This window comes from Delphinapterus leucas, chromosome 15, assembly GCF_059928025.1.
Source record: "Delphinapterus leucas isolate spDelLeu-1000000601 "Yukka" chromosome 15, BTC_Dleu_Yukka2, whole genome shotgun sequence".
Classification (NCBI taxonomy): domain Eukaryota; kingdom Metazoa; phylum Chordata; class Mammalia; order Artiodactyla; family Monodontidae; genus Delphinapterus; species Delphinapterus leucas.
Genome location: NC_143143.1, coordinates 8569757 through 8586691, shown reverse-complemented (window position 1 = coordinate 8586691; position 16935 = coordinate 8569757). Strand labels below are relative to the sequence as shown.

Below are 16935 nucleotides of genomic sequence, written 5' to 3'. Positions count from 1 at the left end.
CCCGATGGGTAGACTGAGTCACAAAGACTCTCATTTGCACAAGTTCATCCAGTGAGTGGCAGGACCTGGATGTGAACTCAGGCGGCCTGGCTCCTGAGCCCACACTCCTAACCATGCTGCTTCTTAAGACACTATTTCAGACACCCTGGGGTCCAAATCCCGGCTCTGCCAATTCCTAGCTGTGTGGCCAGGGACAAGCAGCCTGACCTCTCTCTCGGCTTTATCCTCCTAGACTGTCCACAGATCGCGGCCTAGCGCTTTAGCACCCGGGCCTGCGAGCGTCCGGCAGTGGGTACTGCACCAGCATCAGGGCTCCAGTCATTTGTTTTCTCAAGCAAGAGAAGGTTCCAGATGTGGGTAGGGCCTTCCTCGCCCCGCCCCGCGCCCCGGTATGCAGTGGGGGGAATGCAGGGGGAGGGGCTGCTCCGGCCCGTCACTGCCATTAATAGCGACCTGAAACACGCCTGCTAAAAATACCCAGCTGGAGGCCCATAAAAGCGCTGCTGGGGCTGGCGCCCGACACTTCTCGCAGTACTCCGAGCCTCAGCCAGACGCGCCCAGACCAGCCAGCATGGCCGAGCGCCGAGTGCCCTTCTCGCTCCTGCGGGGCCCCAGCTGGGACCCTTTCCGCGATTGGTACCCGGCCCACAGCCGCCTCTTCGACCAGGCCTTCGGGATGCCCCGGCTGCCCGAGGAGTGGTCGCAGTGGCTGAGCCACAGCGGATGGCCGGGCTACGTGCGCCCTCTGTCCGCCGCCGCGATCGAGGGTCCCGCCTACAGCCGCGCGCTCAGCCGGCAGCTCAGCAGCGGCTTCTCGGAGATCCAGCAGACTGCCGACCGCTGGCGCGTGTCCTTGGACGTCAACCACTTCGCCCCCGAGGAGCTGACGGTCAAGACCAAGGACGGCGTGGTGGAGATCACTGGTGAGCCCCGCCCCGGGGACTGGGGCGCCGGCCCCCGGCCTCTCGTCGGTCCTGGGGAGGAGCCCTGGTCAGGGACCTGGGTTGAAATGCGGGGCGGGGGCCGGCGGGGCGGGGGCTGGAAAGTGAAAACTTAGCCGAGGACCCGGGGGCAGAGCCCGGGTAGCGGGCCTCCTTGCCCTGCCCTGTATACACTCCTCTGGAGTTGGGGGGTGCTGATAGCTCCTAATGGATCTTTTAGCCCTAAAAAGTCTACGCTAAGGGAAGAAACGCCCCCTTCCAGCGGAGACCCCCAACGGCCCCAGCCCCACCCCCAAGGGACCAGGTCTCCCCGCCCCCACCCGCGCGCGCCTACCCACCTCGGCCGGCGGTTGGTATGAAGAGGGCGTCGCCGCCCGCCCCACGCCGTCTCCGCCCCTAGCCCGTGTCCGCGGAGGGGGCGTGTGCGCGTGCCCGGCGCTGCGGCCCCCCTCACCGCTCCCAAAGCCCCTGAACCGAACTTTCCAGAAGCTTCTGAGATCCCGGGACGGCCTGGGGCACACAAATCCCTTGGTCAGTCTTGCCTGCCCTGAGTCCTGGCCGCCAGGTGGGACGCGTTTGGATGTGCGCCAGCTGGAGAGGCCGCCCCTCCCTGCCTCCTCTGACCTCCTTCCCGCCCCCCCCCCAACTCCCCTCTTCCTCAGGCAAGCACGAAGAGCGACAGGACGAGCACGGCTACATTTCCCGGTGCTTCACTCGAAAATACACGTGAGTCCTGGCTCCAGAGCTGGGGGGACGGGAGGAGGGCGCAGGGACACGCAGGTGTGTAATGCTTCTCCTCCCTTTCTGCGTGTCCAGGCTGCCCCCCGGTGTGGACCCCACCCAGGTCTCCTCCTCCCTGTCCCCCGAGGGCACGCTCACCGTGGAGGCCCCGTTGCCCAAGCCAGCCACCCAGTCGGCGGAGATCACCATCCCTGTCACCTTCGAGGCGCGTGCCCAGCTTGGGGGCCCAGAAGCTGGGAAGTCTGAACAGCCTGGAAACAAGTAAAGGCCCTAGCCTAGTTGCCCACCCCACAGTAGCCATCACTGACCGTCCCCACCCACCAAACCTCTGTACTCTTTTGATATCTTTACCTTCTGTTTTTCTCAAATAAAGTTCGAAACAACTGCCTGCCCCTGCCTCGGACCCTGGTGTGTTTGTGGAGACATAGGGGTTGTTGGTGGTTCACACGTTCATCACCTTTGCTGAGGGCCTGCTGTGTGCCAAGATCCACTCTGGGCCATGTGGGTACAGTGGTATCCATCACAGGGCACAGCCCTGCCCTCCAGTCCCTTGTTTATTAAGAGAGAAACAGTCATTGTTTACGGCAATTAAAACCCCCAGGGCTGGGCTTCCCTGGTGGCGCAGTGGTTAAGAATCCACCTGCCAATGCAGGAGACATGAGTTCGAGCTCTGGTCTGGGAAGATCCCACATGCTGCGGAGCAACTAAGCTCGTGCACCACAACTACTGAGCCTGCGCTGTAGAACCCGCTCGCCGCAACCAGAGAAAAGCCCGCACATCAAAGACCCGATGCAGCCAAAAATAAATAAATAAATTCATGAAAAAAACAAACCCAGGGCCAGGTGTGGGATCAGGGGAAACCAGGAGATGCACCTGGCCCAGGCTTAGGCACTCAGGAACACCTGGGCAGGGGGCAGGTGAGGGGGGACAGGGCAGGGTCTGGGGAGGGGAGCTTCCTGGGAGCTCAGAGTTCCTTCCTGCCCTCCTCATAACTTCATTATGGATGTGCGCCTGGGGAAGAGGGGCAGGACCAGGACCAGGTAGCTGGTATGGGGGGGGTGGCCACCCCAGGTGGCATTCTGAGGGGAGATTGGCCTCGTCAAAGGACCTTTCCCGCCAGGCCAGGCCGTGCAGGTAGCAGGGGGCCTGGGCCCTCAGGCCTGAGGGTGCCCTGCAGAGAGCGAGGGCAGGTGTGGCCTAGGTTTTGGTGGAAGAGAGGCAAAGACCTGCCCGGGGAAGCAGTGGCTACAGGAGGGCCTGCCTTGACTGTCGCCGGCAGGAACAGCCACACCTACCTCGGCCTTTGTCCTTGTCCTGCCCCGACCCTCTCCCCTGCCCGAGGAGGGTTCGGGGTGACCTAGGGGAGGGAGAAAGTAGATGGGGGCTTTGGAGCCCAGTCTGAAAGTAGATGAGGGATTTTGAGACCCCACATTCTGTCCACCAGCAAGGTCCCAGAGCCGGGGGCTATGGCCAGACGCTTGTGGGTGCACAGCCCTACTGTGTCAGGGTCCCTGAGAGGAGCAGAACCCGCAGGGCGGGGCCTGGGGCATCCACACACCACCGCTCACGCAGTCCAACTTCTCAGTTTCTCCTCCCTGGTGCGGGCTCCCTGTTGGGACAGCACATCTGGAGCAGGCGTAAAGCCAAAGGAGGTCCCGGCCCTTGAGGGCCCCGCCGAACCTGGAAGGAGGCCAACAGGGAAGAAAACACCTGGCACGAGGACGGCGCTGGGCCAGCTGGTAGCACAGGTCTGGGCCTGTCAGCCAGGATGCCACCCAGTCCACCCGCCCTCCCATCTGGCTTCCTGAGCTCTGATTGCCTAAATCTTCCACCCTCTCCCCAAGACGCACACCCCCCATGTCTCAGATGTCTCCTGGATGCCTCCACGCTCCCGTGGCCACGACCCAGTCAGCCTGTCCAGTTCTCACCCTCGCTCTGCTGGCCAGTGCCCTTGTGGTTGGCAACAGGATGGCCCTGACCTCCACGGGGGTGGCCGGGTGCCCAAATCTGGTCGGAGAGAGTGACTGCAAGCCTGCCGGGCTGCCAGCTCCTCCACTGGTGCCCTGGACGTGTGGGAGAGCTTCTCCTGAGCCTTTGACCAGGTAATCCTCACATCAGCCCCGAGAAGAGGTGCGGTTACTGCTGCTTGACAACCGGGCATTGAGCCTCAAAGAAGTGAAGAGACTTGCCCAGGTTCACACAGCTCATCCTGGAGGGAGCAGAGGGCCATCTGCCTCGCCCCAGACACGGGAGGTCCGATTAACTCAGACACAAGGCTGGCGGGGTGGGGGTGGGGGCTCCACAGCTGGAAGTGCTGCCGCATCAGGCTCCGTGGGGCCTCAGGAGGAGAAGGACAGGGATGCAGCTGAGCCTGGGGGCCAGGGCCACTCGAGGGGGCGAGGCTGCAAAGTGGCCCGGAGAGAGCTGCCAGGTCTCAGGCCCAAAGTCCAGGGCCATGGCCTGGGGTAGGCAGGGGTCAGCGCCTGGGTGCTGTCGGTGCTATAGGAATGGAATATAGATCCGGGGGCTCAGGCCAACACTGGGGTCACAGCTGGGGCACGAGGGAGATAGGAAGTGAAGAATTCAGTCCCTGCAAAGGAAACAGGCCGCAGTCTCCGTGGGAAACCAAAGTAGGAGGTGAGGAAGTGGGGGGCGGAGCAGAGGCAGGAGGGGAGCCTGGGGCTGGGCTGGCCCTACCCCAGAGCTCATCTCCGAAGACGTGGGATCTGGGCAGCACCTCTGGGCGGAGTGGTGGATGGGGCAGGCTGGCTCAGGTCCCGGGGTCTCCACAGCGAGAGGCCAGTTCTGGGCATTGAGATGCCTGGTGAGTCCCTGCCCTACTGCCGTCCCCGGCCTCGCCAAGCATTTCCCTGATTTTCAGTGGGTCCCTCTCTAAACGCCTCTGATGACATTCAGGTCTGCAGACTCAGACACTGGCCTTGGTTCAGTGAATGCTAGCATCTGGGTCCCTCTGCTCAGCCGAAGGGTGCCTGAGGGGCAATGCCCCCTGCTGCAGGCCAGTGACAAAGCTGCCCTCAGGGACCTCAAATCCCTGTGGCAGCTGCTCACCTCTCACCAGCTCCAGCTCCCCCAGGGATCCGTGGAGTGCACAAGCCGCTCTCAGTTCCAGGCTGATCCCTGGGTCTCTCCTTTTCTCTCTCCCTCCCAGTTATGAAATCTGCCCTCCCTGTTGTCACCTTCTCTGGGCCCAGCACCCAGCCCGTAGGTCCAAGTCCCTGCTTGAGCTCAAGGGGGCAAGCAGAGGACACAGCCCAGTGACGAGCAGCATTCTACCATTAGAGAGGGCCCAGGACAGCCTGCGGAGTCTCAGTGGAGTGGGAAGGAGGGATTTCCAGAAGTGACCCTTGTGTGACGGGCAAGGGGGAGTTGCATGGGCGAGGGCTGGAAGGCTGGTGTGGTCAGGCTGGAGGAGGGGCTGCAAGCAGGGAGGGCAAGTGAAGGAGGTGCAGGGGCCCCATCTTGGAGGGCACCGAAGGCCACGCTAAGTGCAGGCTAAGCAAAGGGTTTAAGCATTCCTGCTTTAGAAACAGGGTTCCAGACCTTAGAGGAGAGCGGATGGGAGGGGCAGCCGTGAGGCAGGGGCAGTGTGCTGCCGAGATGTAGTGGACACGGGTCCTGCCAGGGAGAGAGGGAGAGGGGGAGAGGGGGTTCGCACGCCAGATGTGGTAGCAGCAGGCTCTGCAGTGTGGGGTGACACACCGGATGTCGGGGTGCTGGGGGTGGGGGAAGGAGGGGACCTCTAAAGTCCTGGGCTCCCTGTCTGGGGCTTGCTGACTTCAGTCTCTGTAAGGTCAAGCAGCCACCAGACCTTGGCTGCTGGGGGAGTGAATTGTTTCCAGCTGCCCTCATCTTCCCTGCTACTGAATCAACCTAGGGTTTGCCAGAGAGACTGCTCTGTGGAGAGGGTGGGGTGGGGGATAAAAGCCGCCCAGAGAATGGCTGTGGAGGACCCCAGTGCTGGATCCAAAGGGTACAGCCAGAGCACCTTTGTGATGGGGGATGGGCAACCAAGCGAAGGGAGAAGAGGAGGGTAGGGTTGGACTGGAGCCCCCGCCCAGGGTTGACCAGGAGGTTGACCATTAGAGACCCCAGACCCCTGGCCGGCTGGCAGCCACACAAGCCCTACGTGCCCTGGCAGAGCCCAGGGCAGGGCAGAGATCAGCCTGGAGGGGGTTCTATCTGCTGGCCTTACCCCGGACCCCCTGCACCTCTACACTACACCCAATCCCCATGTGCACACAGTGGGACCTGGGGGTTTGGGACAGCCCTGCAGCCAGGACTCGGTGCCGGGTCCAGACGTGCACAGCAGCGACTGGGCTCCAGCTCAGGACCAAAGCAGTGAAGGAGGATGCAGCATGGGTGAGGGCAGCTGGGCGAGCCTGGGCTGGTCTTAGCCAGTCTGCCACTGGGCCCTGCAGCTCAGACCCTGATGAAATGGGGGCTAAGCCCTGCCCTCATGCTGTTCTCCTAGGGAAGTGGACCCTGGGAATGTGTGCCCCCCCCACCCCAAAGTGTGTACTGTCTGTCCATCTACCATGGCCCTGTGTTCCAGCCCTGAAGAGCACAGGAGCCTGGGGGCGGGAATGACTCCATCCCTGGCAAAGATCCTCTTAGTCAAGGGCTCTGGGTCCTCCCCTCCCTCCTCCACCTGCCCAGGTGACTTTGACTTCATCATATGCATCTAACTCTGCCTCCTAAGGATGAACCATATTCTCATGGGCCTCTTATGAGACAGCTCTGCCAACAGCTAGTTGTGCAGGGAAAGCTGGAAGCATGAAAAATACCAGGAATCCCAGGCCTGGCTAAGAGACGGCTCCAGATCAATAACAAAATCTCTGGATGGTCTCGGGTACGAGCGTGGAGGGCAGAAGAGCCTCACTGGCCAGTTGGCCACTTCCATCTCTTCTGAAGGGCAGACTGAGGACAAGGGAAAGTCAAGTGCCCAGACAGGGCTCCCAGCTTGCAGCCCAGGGGGAAAAGGTAATATGCGGGGACCCTGGGGAAAACTGACCTGCCCTAGGAGAGGTCCCTGCAGTTTAATAACCCCCTCCTACCCTTCCTTCCAGCCTTGCACGCCTACCAGCTTGGAACACCTTCCTGCCCAGCCTAAATGGCAATGGTTGGGTCAAGATGCAGCACTGGTGGTCCAGGGGCTGTCTCAGCGGAAGGAAGTCTACCCTCACCCCCACCTCGGGCTGAACAGGGTGGAGCCTGCCAGGAAGGTTTAAAGAATAAATAGGGGTTGGGACTTCCCTGGTGGCGCAGTGCTTAAGAACCCGCCTGCCAATGCAGGGGACACGGGTTCGAGCCCTGGTCCAGGAAGATCCCACATGCTGCGGAGCAACTAAGCCCACGAGCCACAACTACTGAAGCCCACGTGCCTAGAGCCCGTACTCCGCAACAAAGAGAAGCCACTGCAATGAGAAGCCTGTGCACCGCGAGGAAGAGTAGCCCCTGCTCGCCACAACTAGAAAAAGCCCGCACGCAGCAATGAAGACCCAACGCAGCCATAAACAAATTTATATATATATATAAAAAAGAATAGATAGGGATGCAGGAGCAGCTCTGTGTTCAGGATAAAGCACTGGGCTAAGGCCAGCTCTAGGTTTGCGCCAGCTCTGTCCCTTTTGGAGGCATGGCCTGGGGTCCAGCCCCGCTCTGGGCTCAGTTTCCATTCTGAGGGGTCTGGGTGGCCCCTGAGGCCCCTCCTGCTTTGATTGTCAGTGTTGTCAGCTCTGTGCAGACCAGAAATCAACCACTGGTGGCACAGTGGTTGAGAGTCCGCCTGCCGATGCAGGGGACACGGGTTCGTGCCCCGTTCCGGGAAGATCCCACATGCCGCGGAGCGGCTGGGCCCGTGAGCCATGGCCGCTGAGCCTGCGTGTCCGGAGCCTGTGCTCCGCAGCGGGAGAGGCCACAACAGTGAGAGGCCCGCGTACCGCAAAAAAATAAATAAATGAATAAATAATAGGAAGGCCAAAGTCCCAGAGATGCCCAAGGGTATAAGACAACTTTCTGCAGGACCAACAAGGGCCTGACAAGAGGAAGGCCTTCAGTCTTGGCTCTGACCCCAGGGCAGGTCTGGACAAACTTTTTCTTCCCACGTCATTCCCCCCTCATCAAGATGGGTTCATGAAAGTCCTTTCGAAAGTCCCTTACCAAAAACAAAAAAAAACAAAACAAACAAACAAAAACAGCAGGGGAGACCGGGGGTCTGGTGGTTAGGACTCCGCACTGCCACTGCTGGGGGCCCAAGTTCGATCCCTGGTCGGGGAACTAAGATCCCACAAGTCCCAAAGTGCAGCCAAAAAAAAAGACCTTTAGGGATAGCTGTTTTCAGGCTGGGGAGACAATGGGACAGTGGCAGGACAGGGGGATTGAGAATTTAGGTGAATGGATGACCAGAGCGGTCCCTGAGCCCTCCCCCCGCCGCAGCCCCTTCTGAGCTTCCATCCTCCTTGCTGGGTCTCCCTGTCCCTCTCTGATCTTGCATCTCCCTTACTTCGTCCCACTCCCCCACATTACTGCATCCCTCCCAACACCAAGCCCCTTCTCCCACACTGAAACCCCCTCCTTTCTGGGAGTTCTCCCATCTTCTCTGAACCCCCAAATCCATCACTGCATCTTCTCACTTAACCAAGCCCCCCCTCCCTTTTGGGAGCCCCTCCCCTACCTCTCTCTGGGCCCTGGTGGCTGAGCTATCCTTGCACAATGCCCTTGGTGGCCCTGTTGATGATCCCGAAAACCCCCTTCTCCAGGCCTTACCAGCCTGAAAGCCTTGAACCCTAGGAGTGGTCCCACGGGCCAATCCCTAAGCAGGGGTCATGGAGCCCCAAGGCTCTGGGTGGGAGGAAGAATGGTTCTGGAGGAGTAACCAATCCCCACCAAGCAGGCAGCAGGCCCTGCCAACTCAGGCCTCAGACTGTACCCACTCCAGAAAGGAAGTCTTACCCCACTTGTAAGGAGGATGGAGCACGGCCACGGTAAGTGGCAAGGCACCCCCTGTAGGACACCCTGTTGCTGGGCCTCCCCAACCCCTCTCCTCTCCACCCCCCCACCTCGAGGCCCAGATAGGACAATGAGTGAGTGCCCCTGGTGCTCTCCCAGAGACACCCAGATACCTGACACCACCCAGCCCAGAAACTTCGGGAATCTCTGCCCAGGTTCTGGGTCCTGCCAGGCCCAGAGCAGAAATGGGGGCAGAAAATCCGAGTCTTGGAAAACACTGATGCCCCCTAGCCCTGCACCTACCATACCTTTGGTCATATTCTCTGCTCTGGGCCTCAGTCGCTGAATGCCCTCAAGCCTCCTGGAAGTTCCCTCGTGAAGGACCCAGCTCACTTTCTCAGTCTGCCTTTGCAGGGTCTGGGAGCCAAGGCCTGGAGCCCAGCGGGTGAGGGAGACCTGCCTCACCCTCTGCGCCTTTGCTGCACAGGTGTTCTGTTACTAATCACACTGGCGTGTACCAGGCACCTGCCAGCTGCCAATCACTCCTTAGCTTATTAAATCCTCACAGCAACCTCATGCCACTGAGACGCGGCAGAGCATCACAGTTGTGCTTGTGGCCACTGGTCAAACTGCCTGGGTTCAAATCCCCGCTGGGGCGCTTACTAGCTGTGGAACCATGGGCAAGTCACTAAGTCTGTTTTTTCCTCTGCAAAATGAAGCTGATCATACGAATTAATCCATGTGAAGCCTTTATTTTTCGAGTAAGAAAGAAACACTCATGGGAATTAATTATGGGAAGATAACTTTGATCTTATTAAGATAATAATATGGAGATCACCCTTATTAGAGAGTGAAATCACTGGTGACCTTCCCAAAGTTGAGGCCTCCCTAGAGCTCCAGTGGGTTAGGACTGCACACTTCCACTGTAGAGGGCAAGGGTTGGGGAACTAAGATCCCACACGCTGTGGGGCATGGCCAGAAAAAAAGGTTGAGGGAAATATGAGGAAATGGTAACCATTCTTTCAGTTTTGTTACAAAAGGGAAGGAAATGGGGCTTGAGCTTCAGAAAATAAGTGTAGAGAAGATTTCCTTTCAAGACTAAAGACACTTGAGTTTAAATGATGTGAGAATGGATGGAGAGAAGCAATGGAGAAGTTGATAATGGAGATTTAATTTATAATCAGGAATATAAAGTTCTGAGAAAGAAAAGAACAGACTGTTAGGGAATTCCCTGGCGGTCCAGTGGTTAGGACTCCGCGCTCCCACTGCAAGAGGCACGGGCTCAATCCCTAGTTGGGGAACTAAGAGCCCGAATGCCACACAGCACAGCTAGAAAAAAAAAGACTTAAAAATTTAAAAAAAAGAAAGAAAGAAAAAAAAATGGAGTTAGAGTAGATGTGACCATTCAGTATTAATGAGAAGAAAAGGAGTGTTAAAAAACAAAATTCAGGGCTTCCCTGGTGGCGCAGTGGTTGAGAGTCCGCCTGCCGATGCATGGGACACGGGTTCGTGCCCCGGTCCGGGAAGATCCCACATGCTGCGGAGCGGCTGGGCCCGTAAGCCATGGCCGCTGAGCCTGCGCGTCCGGAGCCTGTGCTCCGCAACGGGAGAGGCCACAACAGTGAGAGGCCCGCGTACCGCAAAAAAAAAAAAAAAAAAAAAAAAAAATTCAGCTGAGTAAATTTGAAGCTCTAGCTGGCTTTGGTCAATAATTCATGAATTGGGCTGCCTCGCATCTAGGATAAAAAGGAGCTCCCATAAGTGAAGCCTTGGAGCAGTGTCTGGGGCACCCAGGAAGCGTCCAGTCAATTCTAGGCATCTTTATGAGGTAGTCTGTAATATTCTCACTTTACAGATATGCAAACTAACCTCTGAAGGACGAAGGAACTTGAGAAGTTACGCCTCACAACTAGGACAGGATGGGTTGAGAATTCAAATCCTAAACTCTTTAAGTTTTCTACCACTTTGAGCCCTTCATTTGGAAAATGACACACGTTGCTGAGTGACGGAAATCTCACTTTTCTAAACAGCAACCACACTGAAGTTGGTCTTCGATTCCTAAATCCACGTTTGACTGTGTGCCTTGGGCAACCAACCTCCCCTCTCGGACTCAGATTACACAGCTCTATGTTGGGAGATGAGAAGGGCAGAGATTGGGGTGTCTGCGCTCCCTAGCATTTCTGAAATCTGATTCTGGGGGAGAGCTCCGGCCGGCCACCACTCAATTCCCAGTTAGGAGCGTCTATCCGGGGAGTGTGGTGGAAAGAAGGGTGTTCAGCGGGGACGGGAGCTGGGCTGACACCGGGGGCAGGCGGCAGGCGAGGCTGGAGAGGGGCTGGGGCCTGGCCGTGGCGGGCCTCGAGTGCCAAAGACGGGCAGGAGCTGGCCTCAGAGTCCCTCTGGACCTTGGGGCCCGCGTGTGAGGTGATGGAACCTGACAGACTCCACTCGCCATCTCCCTTTGAGCCCCTCCAACTGGTCTGTGGGCCGGGCAAGCTGTAGACAGACCCGGCTTCCTCTGCAATGTGGGAATAACGTAGACCTACCTACAGGGGCTGGCTCCAGAAAAAGCGATACGTAGGGAAGAAAGCATGACGAACCCGCAGTGGACTTTAGAGGCTGCGTCGTTGTTCAGAGACGGGGAATCTGAGGAGCAGGTACGCGGTCAAGGGCCCCGCAGGAGCCTGAGCTCCGCCCTTCCACACCAGCTCCTTCCACCGACCGCGTAAATGGACAAGGCCCACAGATGTCGCTAACGCCCTATAAGGCGTTGTAACGCCCTACAGAACCCAGGCCAGGTTGCTCCGGATGACAAAGGCCCACACGGAGGGCGGAGACGAAGGAAAGAGTGGAACATGGAGAACAGGGGCGGGGGGGAGGGAGGGGAATTATGAGAGCCCGCGGTGGGAGGAGGGCTGAGGCACCGCCGGGCAGATTACGGCGCAAAGCCCTAGCAACAGGCCGACCATTGGAGGAGCGGGGCAGGCTAGCTGTGATTGGTTCTCGCCGCTGCCCGCGATTGGAAGGCGGCCGCATCCCTGCCAAGCGCACATCCGGGTGTCTGGTCTGGTCTGGAACCTTAGCGATCCCGGGTGGTCAGATTTCCTTGGGCTACAGGGCAGCGCCGAAGACGTGTCAGGCGGGCGCGCAGAGCGGTGAGGCTCACCCACGCGGAATCGCAGGTGCGGGTACGCGCAGGCGTCCCCGCGCAGAACTGAGGTCCCGGGCACACGCAGACAGAGAAATCCTGCACCTGGGGCCCAGGTGTTTGCGGATAGGTGACCGGAGAGAAGGCCGAGGATGGAGTTCCCGAATGAGTTGGAGCTGGGCGCGGGCCGAGCTCGGGGGCCCTACTGCCGTCCCAGGGTCTGGGCCCAACCCGGGTAACGCGAAGGCTTGCAGGAAGCCAAACCCAGCCGACACCCGGGGGCCCGGGCCTGCTGCAGAGCCGGGCGGCGCCCAGCGGGGGGCAGCAGAGGACGGCGCCACTGGAGCCGGCCCTTGCGGGGGGGCGGGAGGCCGGGGGGGCCGGGGCCCGGAAGGCTGCTGAATCCTCCCAATTCCGGGGCCCTGCAAATCATTTGGTAAACCCAAATAAATGGGGCAGAGGCGGCCAGACCAGTCGCTGCTGCATTCTTGGGTACTGAAGCCCTGAGGAATGGATAAAAGGCTGTTTTGTTATCTAGGTTCGTTTTGGCCCTATCACCACTGGGCTAAATAAATTTTAAACCCTTAACATTTAGGATATTAGGGGAGTATTGCTCCTTTTGCTTTTGCCCAGCAGTGTAATGAAGTGTTTGATCTTGGGGATCTGGACAGCATTTAGCGAAATTACGTTGAAAGGAACTCACCCAAAATGCTTGCAGTCAGCCACAAGCTGCTCCTCCTTTATACGGGTTACCCAGCCATTACTTCCCAAATCTATCTTGTGTATTTGAATGTAAGGCCTAATTTTGGTCAAGAGAATATTTTTCACTTAGTCCATCCACTACCCTCTCCAACCTAGTACTCATCATTGAGGAACCACACTCACCAAAAGGAATGTCTGTTTGAAAACTCAGCAGTTTCCAAACTGAGCAGGCAAAACCACTTATAAACCGTAATAACGTTAACACCTCCATATTTTGGGAGGCAAGGACTTTTGGAATCAAAATGCTTTCATAACAAACCTAAGGGAATCCAAAATGAGCTTTCAGTCAGGCTTTAAAGAACTGACCAACCATCAAAACCCCGGCCCTAAAAATCTGGCTTCAGGAGGCTAAGAGAATGAAGAGATGGAAGGTTTGATGTCTCGTGTTGGCCCCTTATCTGAGAGCCAGTAAGTAAGTAGTAGGGTAACTTGTCCATCGTGGTGGGAATAACCAGTTAACACCAAGACTGTGTTGAAAGTCTAGATTCATTCTCCCAAGGTAGATCCAATATGAAGGCAGCCTCTCAGACATGACTGCAGCTTCCTGAAAACTCGGAGTGGTGGGCTGCACTATTTTGCCACCTCTGCCAGGCATAGGGGCAAACAGCGGCAGGCCACCAGGACTCACCAGGTCAAGTGAGCACATGTATGAGATGGCTTGCTGAGTCAAAGCATGTGCTGAGTGGACACCTACCTAGTTCTTTTCCCATCCAAGGGAAACAGGAGAGGATTTTGAGGAGGCAAAACACCCTAACCTAAAAGACTACTCAGAAAACAAGATGGTTCCTCTGGGTGGCAGGCAGGCAGCTTTGTCCTCCTGGGCTCAGGTCACAGGCCCTGGTGCTGACCGCTGCTTAAGGCCACCTGATTCTGGTGGAAGAGCCCTGGGCCGGCCACCCCTCAATTCAAATTCGGTTCCACCTGAACCAATGAAAAGGCTGGATGGAGGGATAAAGAAAAAGCTTTATGCAAGACCAAAAAAAGCGCCCCAACAGGAATAAGACACAAAATCAAATGACGTAGGAGGAAACAGACAAAACCCAGAATGTGTTAAGACCACCAAGTAGCCTGGTCTCTGGAAAAGTCAGTGTTATAAAAAGGAGGTGGAAGGAGTAGAGGCTAAAGAAAACTATTATGAAATCCAATTAATCGATTTCATTGGATCAGAGGAGAGGGGGTTAGAAAGTGCTATCAAAGGCATTCTGGGTAAAATTTGGGGAGAGCTGAATATGGGCTGGTATTAGAGAATTATTGTGAATTCCTTAGGTGTGATGACAGTGTGGCCTTCATAAGAGAATGTCCTTGTTTTTAGGAGAAATATCAACATAGGGAGTGCAATGTCATTACTTTCAAGGTTCCACAAGACAAATATAAAATGTCACAAAGCAATGGATATTTGGTTTATCCCTGTACCATTCTTTTCAACTTTTGTGTTTGAAATTTTTCAAACTATAAAAAGGTTGGGGGGGGGTCAAGTCCCCAGATACCAACTAGCTATCCTTTAAACAGGGTTAAATCTAAAGCAAGAGGCAATTACTGGGACCACCGGTTTCAAATATCCACATTTAAAAAACATAAGCCAGGGAATTCTCCCATAGTCCAGTGGTTAGGAGTCCACGCTTTCACTGCCGAAGTCCTGGGTTCAATCCTTGGTGGGGGAACCAAAATCCTGCAAGCTGCGCAGTGCAGCCAAAAAAAAAACAAAAAACCACAAGGCAAAACCTTATATGACCCAGGGGTCACTTAATGCTCAAAAGCAGCAAAAGTCCTTCCATCTCAAACTGAGGCAGGTTATGAAACACAGAGGACCAGTCACTCGTTACCTCTAGGAAGGGAAATGGGTGGCTGGGAAAACCATGGGAGACTTACTGTTGCCCGATGTCACCATACTACTGTCCAGACAGTAGATATTTTAAGTTTCACGGGCAACATACTGCCTCTTTGCACTTTTTTTTTCCCTTTACAGCCCTTTAAAAATATAAAGCCAGGTAAGGATTAAGTTATGAAGATGAAATACCAAAAATCCTATGAGCTGGTACTGAGGACTCCTGTCAGTGTGATCCAGCCACTCTAGCCCCAACTCTTCACTGACCACAGGTATCTGGTTAATCAGAGGTAGGGTTTGTGGCCATTCAGATCCAACCACATTTACCCATACCAGAACTGGAAAGTTCAAACTAGCAGGCCAATTAAATTAGTAAGCTGGTACACCACATTTTAATGTTGATTAGGCTGGAGACCACTTAATGTCAGCTCCAAGAAATAGAGAACGGTGTGTTACCGGCTTGATTCTCCAAGTTTGCTTTGGAAACTGCACAGGAAGAGGTAGCTGCCATTCTCAGCCACTCAGATCAACCAGTGTGAGTCAACAGGCAGGTTCCGCTCACCAGCGCAGAGGCCAGTGCGTGCGGTCGTTACATATAAATAGAGTGGAGGGAAACTGCACTCGCTTCACCAGGCAACTTATTTGCTCCACTGAAAGGTTCCCTGCCACTAAGTCCCATTTGATATCCCCTCCACTCCACCTGCAAAGTTCTAGGAATGCAGAACCCTGCTCTGTGGATGCCCGAAGCCAAGTAGATCATTCACTCCGTTACAATTACCCTCCTGCCCATCACCTTTATTTAATTCCTTCCCACTATCAGTTATTTTTTAAGTTCTAGAGTGCGTTGAGGAAGAGGACCTCTATCATTAGTGCCTAACCCGGGGTATCATTCAATTCCTGAATTAGGAGAGCTTTCTTAACCTCAACTCTTCAGGGCCATTCTTTTCCAACTGCTTATCACTGTTAATGCAAGCCCCCCACCCCCATACTTCACACTGGAAATATGTCACAGGAGACTGAATGCAGAAGGAGCTAGGAGAGTCCAGATGACTTCTACTAAGAGATCTGCGAAACTGTAAAATAACGCTACTCTTCTATTTTTCATTTTGGAGAACAGTTACTTTTCATGAAATTGTTATGTGTCGCAACATGTAACAGCTTTCCATTATTTTTAAACAAGTGAGTATTTTCAGTTTCTAGTTTTTGATACAGTCTACATAAGAGTTATGTAAAGAGGTCCTGAGATGAAAAAGTTTAAGAAACACTGCATCAACGAACTGTTAAAACTGGGTGGAAACGCAGCAACAGACAGCATTTTTATCTCGAGAAGTCTGTCTGTGGAAAATCCTCTGGGCAAATTCCAGTCTTATGTCAAATTCCAGGCACTCACAATGGGACCAAAGGAACAAGGGTGTAATGGTACCACCTTCCAGGAGCTGCCCTTCTTTCTGAAGAGCCTCGGCGAGCCTGTGCTGATCTTGCCCATCTCTCAACCCCCCTGGCTGGCAAGACGTGTACAACTTGCCCCTATCCAGTAACTGCCACACTGAGCTCTTGCTCAGTGAGCACGCTGGCTGCTGGCTGCTCAGTGTTCTCTCCTAGAGGAGCAGAAGCAGCCTGGTGTTAGGAGGCGAAGCTCAGGAGGGTTGAAGATGCGGCTGCAACATGGGTCATCAGTGAGCTGTGGGACCTTAGGCACACAGGTCACTTCTGTGTCCACAGAAGCGGCGCTCTCAGGGTGGTTCTGAGGGACAATGAGCCAAAACAGGTGAATTCATTAACATGGCAAAAGCCTAGTCCCACAGTGTTATTCCTAAAATGTGAATTAAAATTTCTCAAAAAACTCAAAAGCCGTCCTCTTCCTCTGCATGAACCAGTGCAGCCAGCCCCTCCCTGCCTTGCTGGAGCACACCCAAGCCGGTGGAGGAGGAACGCCTTTGCCCTGGTGTTCCTTCCTGGAGACAAACCCCTCGTCACAGCTGGTCAGGGCAGATCACCCCACACGTCCAGGGATGTGATCCAAGCCGTGGGCACATCCTGACAGCTGCCATCAGAAACAGCATGCTGCCGAGCGCAGCCCACGTCAACTAAGGCTGCTGACCACCTCAGAGGACTTAAAAACCCAAGACAATATATTTATGGATGAGCATCTTAAAATGCAAAAACCCGCCTCATTTAAAACATAATGAGATCTCCAATGGGCACCTGAGAAATACCAAACCAGGCACGTGCCCCAGTTTTCATTTAGACCTATATCCCCCACCCCCAGGGCTCAGAAGTTTAGTCGCTTGACCGAGAATCAAAAGGAGTCATGATTCAAACTTAAGGTTGGTTTCATAATAGAAACAATGGAGACCCAAAAGGTGCGATCATTTTTTAAGGTCAGTAAACCCAGGTCTGATTCCCAGAGGTAGGCACTTTCCAATATACACCATTTTGCCCCCTTCCCCCCGCAGTCCAACCTCATTCTTTGAGTGGGGGAGAACACCCATGTCCAATCAAACCTTCAAAAGCAAAGGAAAATTTCAACTCATTAAATAAAACTAGCA

At 55.4% G+C, this 16935-nt stretch overlaps 1 protein-coding gene across 1 annotated transcript; it reads left to right on the top strand.

Annotated features, from left to right (window-relative positions):
- Positions 1-382: 382 nt before the first annotated feature.
- HSPB1 (heat shock protein family B (small) member 1) lies at positions 383-2072 on the top strand. Its single transcript, XM_022588028.3, has 3 exons — positions 383-923; positions 1604-1667; positions 1758-2072. Exons 1-3 carry the CDS (start codon positions 572-574, stop codon positions 1945-1947), a joined length of 606 nt encoding a protein of 201 aa, XP_022443736.1. The 5' UTR covers positions 383-571; the 3' UTR covers positions 1948-2072.
- The last annotated feature ends 14863 nt before the right edge of the window (positions 2073-16935 follow it).

Bases quoted from the DNA above. Each gene is read 5' to 3' on its own strand.
- HSPB1 (XM_022588028.3), top strand. From the start codon at position 572: ATGGCCGAGCGCCGAGTGCCCTTCTCGCTCCTGCGGGGCCCCAGCTGG. The intron at 924-1,603 runs GTGAGCCCCGCC...CCTCTTCCTCAG, and splicing joins CGGCGTGGTGGAGATCACTG to GCAAGCACGAAGAGCGACAG. The intron at 1,668-1,757 runs GTGAGTCCTGGC...CTGCGTGTCCAG, and splicing joins TGCTTCACTCGAAAATACAC to GCTGCCCCCCGGTGTGGACC.